Source organism: Hylaeus volcanicus, chromosome 2, assembly GCF_026283585.1.
Source record: "Hylaeus volcanicus isolate JK05 chromosome 2, UHH_iyHylVolc1.0_haploid, whole genome shotgun sequence".
NCBI lineage: Eukaryota > Metazoa > Arthropoda > Insecta > Hymenoptera > Colletidae > Hylaeus > Hylaeus volcanicus.
This window is the reverse complement of record NC_071977.1, coordinates 29,335,854-29,344,550: the sequence shown is the minus strand read 5'-3', so window position 1 is coordinate 29,344,550 and position 8,697 is coordinate 29,335,854. Positions and strand designations below refer to the sequence as shown.

Genomic DNA, 8,697 nt, shown 5'->3' with positions numbered 1-8,697 from the left:
TGAATATATCGAAGTGGTTGAAAACAAATAACATGGGTGCATCCCTTAAAAGGTGGAAAGGTCGTGGAACAAAATGGTATATATATTTTTGTATAAATATTAGTTTGTCTGGAAAGTCCATACCGATTTTTGGTAGGTGGTACAGGTCCGAATATATCGAAGTGGTTGAAAACAAATAACATGGGTGCATCCCTTAAAAGGTGGAAAGGTCGTGGAACAAAATGGCACGTATGTAATTCAACAAATATATATATATATATTAAAATTCAAACGTGTTTTTGAATGTTTCTTAGAAATTGCCACGAATTTTCTGGACAACCTAATACAAAAAGAAAATCCGGCACTGAAACCGTAAAGATGAAAATAGCAACAATTATCATTCGTCGATTAGTCCTGTTTTAATTGTTATAGGTGAGATTACCGAAGAATGTCTAGAATGAACGTATTCGTGATCCCACGGAACGTTCGTTCAATAGCGATGGTTGAGGAAAGCCAGCAGGGTTGTCGAGATCATTACGAAGGGTAGATTCGCCAGCCTTAGTTGACCACCGTGTTGCATGGCTGCTGGATGTTCCCCTGCGGATCAATGATTAAAATTCAAATTGAATTCCGTCGTGGCATCCGTCGTCTTATTGGAATTGTTTCCCTGGTACCCGGCGGGTATACTGGGTGGTCCAGTAACGACTGCCGCGTTAACTACTACGTTGATAATCCGCTACACAAACTTTTTCTATAAATAGAACGTAACGAAACTTTGAAAACGATTCGCTATATAGTTTGTTCGTAAAGAATTTCTGAAGGTAACAGCCCTTTTTGGGGGTGGGGGGTAGTTGCAGTGTCGTGGAATCCCTTAAGGTGGCAACCGGTCGGTGGACCATCCTGTATATCGATTTTATGATAAACCCATGCGCCAGAGACGCCGACAGACGTTTATCTTTCTCTGTCAGACATATCCTACTCCACCCATCTCTCGCCTCCTCCTCCCCCCCCTTCTAAACCCGAATTCTACTTTCCAGGGCTACCGTGGGGCATGGTTTTGCTGGGCGGTGCAACAATGGCCGAGGCACCCAGCCTCCCCCGTTGCACCACGAGAAATCTCTTTAATTACTCTTCTCGCTCGGTTGAATGGTTTTTGCTAAGACTGTTATCTCCTGCCAAGAGAGCGATCGGATTCATTCGTTTTGTAAACGGGGCCGTGGCCGCCCCCGTCGCCGACCTCCATCCCCCTCGCCGTCATCCCTTCGCCAAACCCTCGCGAAAACGCACCCAGTCGAGGCGTGTTATGAAATACTGCCGCGCTTTTTTCTTTTAACTCGGGGGTGGCTGTGCGGGCGGCGGCGAAGCCGGGGGAGAGACGGAGAGGGCGGGAGAGGAGAGCTCGGCAGTTCTGTAGAGAAACACGATTACGACAACGAAGCAGTTTTTAACGAGAATTCATTAGCGAACCAGTTAATAGAAAACTCGCGAAATCTCACCCTCGCCTCGGCGAACTTTCTTCCCCTCTTGCACACTCCCACCTTCCGTTCGGCAAGTATTTGTTAATTCGACTTTTCTCGGATAATCTCACGGCGCGACATCCCCCATCCCCGGGACCCCGATCCCGCGCCATCGAACGGGAAGAAAAATTGAAATCACGTTGAACGCGATGCGACGTGGAGCTACGTCCGATGCGGATTAATGAAATTTTCTGACCAATTTGCGGCCGAGGGGATATAGATTTATATTTTTTTTTTTAATTATACGGCTTTGGTGTGCTCGTTAGGTTAAATACGTAATCGCGTGGGAACGAAAAATGTCCCCTCGATTGGTGAACGAAAGTGATTTTTACTCGTAGCGATTTTTCTTGATCATACTTTATCGATTTCTCTTTATTAACACGTTCGCTGCCAGGTTACGTAATCAAACATTGAATAGTGGTATTTGCGTATGTAACTTCATCGAAATTCACGAAGTTCGTTTAAATTCATTTCCTTTGATGCTCGACTTTCAGAATTCATTTTTTCAGTTCTTCGGCGAAAGAGAATTGTCATTCATACAGTCAGTGTAAGAATTATTCGTACGGCAACCAATTTAAAATAGAAACTAATAAGAATAGAAGAGGTTATAATATAAGAGGTTAACATTAAAAGTAATAAACTTTGATTTACGCAAATTCTATTCTAAAACTATGTACGAATGTTGGTTAATTATTTTTTTCCCCTAAAATTTATTAATAAAATAAATACGTGAAGTTTTATTTTGAATTGGTTCCTGTACGAATACTTGTTACCAGACCGCGGATCTTTATGCATTTATAGAAAATTTGAACGTGCAAGAAACTACAAAATGCAAACAATACGCAAGAATATAAAAAAGATTCAAAGTAAAGTTCGTGTTATAACATTTGCAGAATGAAATAAATTCCTATTTAGGTTCAATTTTGATAGGGACGTTCGCGAATATTTTATTTTGCATAAAGATCCGCGGTCTACTTATTACATTGACTGCATAAGGCTGACGTGACGACCAACGCGTTAAATATTAAAATTAGGCGCTACGAGCACCGTACAGCGTTCATCAACTAACTGAATTTTTTACTTATTCACCGAAAATGATATGCTGCGAATCATCAAAGGCTCGTATCGAAACTTTCGTTATTATTCCGTACGCATATTCTCGAAAAGGAACCGCTCTCCACTGTTCGAGGGGGGGTAGGGGGAATTAAAAGAGAATATTCCATCGATCCGATAGCGTATTTCCGATCTTTCATTTGGCGAATATAACCGAAAACGAGGGAAACCCGTTCCAAGTATCGATTTGAACATTTGTCACCAATTTTTTTACACGTCTTATAAAGTCACGCGTTAATTTGTCCAAAACGAAAGAGCCACGCTCGGTAACGATATTCGCCAGGTGCGCCGAATTGGTGGAAAATTTACAGTTGCGACCGTGGGCTTACGCAATTTGCTCGAATAAAAAGTAAGATATCCCGTGTGGTGAAGTGTATTACGTTCTCTAAAATGCAATCCCGCGGAGGTTTGTTGTTTACCGGGCCGGAAAAAAGAAACTTCACGGGACAAAGCCCCATTGTTCGGAATTACGGGCTTTGCCTTGATGTATGTTACAGGTGATGTCGGGAACTTTGTTACTCTAGGCACACGCTACCGGGTATCTGCATAATTCATGCCTCGCTAATTATTATCAGTTTGCTTTTTATCGTCGAGAAACCGAAATAAAGGGTCTCGACGATGATCGATGGAGGGGTTGAAAGAAGGGTGGCAGGGGTAAGAACTCCGGCAGAGAGACAGATTTAAACTTGCCGCAAACTTACGTACATACCGTTAAGAACATGCACCAAGACGGTCTTTGTATTAGCGTTGCTAGGGTGGCAGGTATACTGTCCGCTATCTGCAGCCTGAGCACGCTGCACCAGGAGATACGAGGTTGTAACTTCTCCTTTCTCCGTGATCACTGATACACCGCCCCGGGGGCTGTCGTAGTTGATCACCTGCAACGAAACGGGAAATAAAAAAAAAAAAATATTAAAAAAAATAAATATGAGGAGAAGAAGGCGGACGAAGAGGGTTGGGAGAAGAAAAAAGCAGAATAGGAAGTAACGAAATCGAACGAAGTAAGTTGTAACGGTTACGGGTGAAATTTTCATTCCGTGTCCGCTCGTTAGGCGAAAACAGGACTGGGGGATCTCATTTTCCCTCGGCCAACGAATTTATTTCGCCAGCTCTGGAAACCGAATTGCCCGGAAATTCGCTTATCCGCGGTTAAATGGAATCTCCGTTCTTCTTCCCCTCCCAAGAGTGAAACGCGAAATTTGTCAAGGGAGCAATGGTAAATATTCGTACGAAGATAAAAAAAAATAATGTGTATATATATATACGTAGATGCGCAAGGAAAATAAAAGACGAGTACCGTGTCCATATTCGGGAGTCTTGGCAAATTGCGTTTCCATGGGAAATAAAAAGCAACCGTTACAATTTACAATGACTCGTTCCGTCTTTTCGATTCGCTCGGCGCGCCATGGGTTTTACCCACGGCTGGGATTATTCCAGAGAATTTAATACTCGAAAATTTTGCGGATGGTTTGGTTACCGCGAATAAATTTCGGCTATTTTAACGGTCGAATAATGTTATTTCCATACCCTCGTTCCGGGATTATTGCTCGAGTAAGAAGGTATTCGCGTGTAACATTTGCGCTGTTTAAAATATTTGCCCCGGGGACATTAATGATGTATTCACAATTGACATCGCGCCGTTCGAATACTGCGAATATACAGGTATTATTTGATTAGTGGAAAAAAGAGTCCAATAGCAAATAAAAAAACTTGACATATCGAATTCTGCCTTTGTTCTCGTTTCGTGCATCGGATCGGTGAATTGCTCGCGATATATCGGATAATATGGATAATCTCACACCCTGGATCGTTAAAAGTACGATCTTACGCGTTGTAGGTTGTAGTGCGCGTAGTACTATGCGATATTTTCTTTTAAATAGACAAGAATTACAAGCGCGACGCAATTATCGTTTCTTCGCGTTCCACTCGTACGTTTTCGATCTCTTTTACGAGAAGCAGAAATGGAAAGAACCTTTCTCTTCTTACAGACGTAAATTAAAATTCGAAGGAACCATCGAAACGTTGTTTGCTCGAGTATAATGAAACGGAGAATAATAAAATGAATCCGAGTTTACCTTTGTCAATTAAAAATGGTCTACTCTCGTATCTACGCGGCATTCTAGCTCTCAAAATATCAAGATACAGGAAAATGTCAACAACGAGCGGAAGAGTAAAAGGTTTCGGGCTGCAGGCTTTCGTTTTTCGATCAAACACAAACGGCACGGAATACGCGTCCGATTTTTTGGCGCCGTTCGCTCGTGGCATCCAAAGGATTAAACGTGAAAAATTATGTCCGTTACGCGTCCATACGCGGGCGTATTTATTTTCTTATAGAAAAATAAAATCGTAGAACCGTTTTCGGTGCGGTCTTTGAAACGAGTCGAAACGAGATCGAAGCATTCGAGCGCAACCGTTGCCCGCGGTGTGTACGTAATACGTACGGAACTGTTAACGAGGCACCGAGTTAATTAGCATAACACTTTACGGGGTTCCATCGGCTGCGAAGAGGCCAGGGGTTGGAGGGGGTTTAATCGCGGGCGTTCAAATAACAATACGCTCATCGTGCTGATACGGAAAACCCGTTCCTATCGGTGGTAAATTTCCGAAACGGAACGTTTAATAAATCGTCGGAGGGGTAGGGGAGGGGACAATAACAATCGATGAATCTGCAAATTCGAAAATTTCCATAAACCGAAAGGGGGAAGGAGGGGGATCAAAACTTATTATCTATATATGAAAAGGAATTACCGTTACAAAATGGAACTGGAGCAACGACTCTCCCTCAGCTATGAACTCATCGACGAAGAGCGGGGGATGGAGTCGTGCAAAAGAGGGGGCGTGGGCGGATGGGGGGTTTATTCGTTGGAGCGGACTCTCGAAAAACGTAAACAACATCGTTGGGCGAGAATTTACGTACATCGTTTGGTAATGAACGGTACAAACGGCCGCGAGCTCGTTGAAAACAATGAACCCGATCCAACGAAACGAAACGCCCGCGATTCGCTCGACTCGTAATATTTGAGTGGCTCGCAGAGGGGAGGGAACGGCGGCCTCCCGGAACCTCGATTACACCTGCCCAGTGGCGAATCTACCCGTACAACCGCCGAATCATCCAGCTTTCGTGCCGGTCGAGTGGGGGGAATCCGCGAAACCGCCTTGTGCGTTGATTCTTCTATTTAAATACGGTTCGGAATTGATGAAAAGAATGGTTTCGAATTTTCCCAGATTAACGCGAAAAGCGTTGCGGTAGCAGCGCTGGAAATTGTTCGAGTTACTTCGTTAAACGTTCCACCGGGTTTTCCTGTAATTATTGTTACGATTCATTATGATTGCGGTGTACAAGTACGGGTTGGGAGCAATTAAAAACGATAGAAATGCGAAATGGGGAGGTAAATCGATGGGGTATATTTGTTGAAAGTAAGAAGATGAATAAAAAAAAAAAATGTGGGTGCGTAGAATGCCGCGTGTTAGAAATAACGGTGATGTTTTGTTCGTTCTTTCTGTTAGGTTGTCCCGAAAGTTTCTTTCGCGAGTTCCGCTCAATTATTTTATATATCGTGTAATTATTATGTATAATTATATATTATATATAATTGTATATTATATATATAGTGGTCGTGTTTATATATTGGGTTGTCTGGAAAGTTCATGGCGATTTTTAGTAGGCGGTACAGGTCTGAATATATCGGAATGATTGGAAACAAATAACACGTGGACATCCCTTAAAAGGTGGAAAAATTGTGGAACAGAATGGTACATATAATAATTCAATAAACACATATCGAAATTCAAACGTGTCTTCGAATGTTTCTTAAAAATTGCCACGAACTATCTGGACGATCCAATAAATAGACAATCTAATTTCGTAGATATTCGTGTTGTAACAGTAATGGAGCAAAATGAATCGTGCACAATTCAGTAATGCAACATGAAACATAAAATATTGTGCATGTATTACTTATTAATAAAGCGAAAGAAACTTTTGGGACAACCTAATAGATATTTGAAAGATGATGCGAGGGACTCGCGACGCAATGATTTTGTCCTATCGAGTATATTATATATTATATCGTTTTCGTAATACCTTTTAGTAAATGTTTCTTTTTAAATGGTACGTCTCGACGAGTGAATCGAAGCGCGTGCTGCACGACAACGCTGAGTGAATGTTCAGATTATTGGTTCGAATGTCCATTAGTCCAATGTCAATTGGATCGAGTGTTCCTTAGGGTGAATGCATTTGTTTAAACAGAGTGCAAGCGATACGTGAGAACGAAGAAAGAATGTTTGTGATACTTGAACGAACGAATGGTTCGTATTCTATAAGACTGTAAATCAGTCTTGTAAGACCAGCCACGCGAACGTCTCCCTTAATAAAAGTCAATATAATACTACCCGAATCTCTGTTATTCGCCCGTCAGCCACCGCAATTTGTTTAAACAATGAATTCTGCTACGAGAACAGAAACGTTTACTTGTTTCTTGAAAACGGCGCAATTAATAAAACATGGAGGAGCACATAAATCGCGAGCGGCTCCCGCGATAATTTCCCAAATATTTACCGGAAATGTTCCAGCGAGAAATTTTTTTTTCTTTTAATGCTCAGTTAATATTCCATCCACGCTGGTAAATTAATCAATATAAACGGACCGGTAACCCGTGCCCGCTTGCACACCGCTTGAATTTCGCGTTATCGATTTGCGAGTAAATAATAATAATGAAAATAGAAGGGAGACGCGTTTGACCGTTACGTGACGTGACGCATAATTATATAATGCCGAGTATACGGATTCAATATTTGAAAACATACATTCGCCGTTTGAAGAATTTAATATTTAACATTCGTACGAGTTAACGGTTTATTTAATGTAGAATTACTCGTACTTTGATTAATAAATATTTACTCGTTCGATTCTATCGATGTCCAAACGAAATGTACAGAATCGACGGAGAAGAACGCGAAGCTCGTAGACGCGTATAATGAATTTTCCAGTGAAAGAAAGTTCTCCGGTGGAAAAAATTCCTGAAGTTCAGGTCCCGCGTACGGTTGCCTTAGATGTACCCGTAAGCCTCCTCGGGGATGAGAAGTAGTTTGCGCCGAGTGTTCGAAAGATGCTCCAGATTTTGCGTTCGTCGAGAGACTAGAAGAGGGTTGGGTGTATCCATTACCATTAGAACAACTCGAAAGTTCGTTCGGAGCTTCATGGTTTTCATATGGCTCCGCTCATGTTCCAGACTGCCTTCCACCTCTGGCTCTCTGTCTCTCTGTGTACGTGTTTGTCAATTTTGCTACCGTGGCCTGCACCTGTGTTGCACCCGTCTCGCTAGCATTACGCAAATGTTATTATTCGACGGTGTTCCGTTCGGTTCGTGTACGTCTGTTAACGTTCAACTGGTTCTGCAGCTGATAGCTTGCAGCAGCTAATTCGCAAGTAAATCGCGCGGGGCGCCAGGACGGCTGCTTGTGCGTGTGGCCCCGCTAATTTTTCCAAGTTCCTTTTAGGAAATATTAAAACTCTTGTAGCATCGAGTAAACCTTCTGTGGCGTGCTCTTTGCCGAGAGAAACTGCCTCCGGCAGTGTTATTCCGTAATTAGGTGCGTTTTATGCAAATGAGCCTGCAGTAACGGTAGTTCGGAACATTTCTCGTTATATCCTGCGAGATATTTTCTAGCAAAAGGAACTCCCGATAACACGTACCGATGCTCTTCGTGTCGACGATTTTTCTTCCCGCGTAGTTCCTGTAGTTCTCTGTTCGAGGGATGCGATGAAAATTGTAGATTCGTAGCTCGCGTGGAATTTAATGAAAGGTTCGATCATCGCTGCTCTCGTTTCGCATTTGTTCAAAAAACGCGAGCACTCAAAGTTTCCAGTTCTTATCGAGTCCCGCCAACACTGGTTTCGCGAATAAACTTTCGAACTCGGGAGCTATTCGAGACTTTTTCTCCTTTCTTTTTTTTTTCTCGTTTTTAATCTCGAAGAATAAATCTCTCCGAATAAATTTTGATCCAATAGCAAAAACGAAATCCTCTCAATCCCCTCGTGTCGGCGTGCGAAATCCTTCGTTTAAATACGTTTCCACTTTTACGGACC

At 42.4% G+C, this 8,697-nt stretch overlaps 2 protein-coding genes across 2 annotated transcripts in view; one reads left to right on the top strand and one right to left on the bottom strand.

Moving 5' to 3' along the window:
• Nucleotides 1-8,697, top strand: part of LOC128872763 (probable cytosolic iron-sulfur protein assembly protein Ciao1) — a 164,069-nt gene that overhangs the window by 6,852 nt on the left and 148,520 nt on the right. The gene's annotated exons all lie outside the window — the stretch shown is intronic.
• LOC128872769 (lachesin-like) overlaps nt 1-8,697 on the bottom strand; it is a 48,471-nt gene that overhangs the window by 3,641 nt on the left and 36,133 nt on the right. Inside the window, exons 5-6 of the mRNA XM_054115786.1 lie at nt 3,319-3,487; nt 422-576 (exon numbers count right to left, since the gene is read on the bottom strand). Of these exons, the coding sequence (XP_053971761.1) occupies nt 470-576; nt 3,319-3,487 (276 nt within the window). The 3' untranslated portion in view covers nt 422-469. The remainder of the gene's footprint in view (nt 1-421; nt 577-3,318; nt 3,488-8,697) is intronic.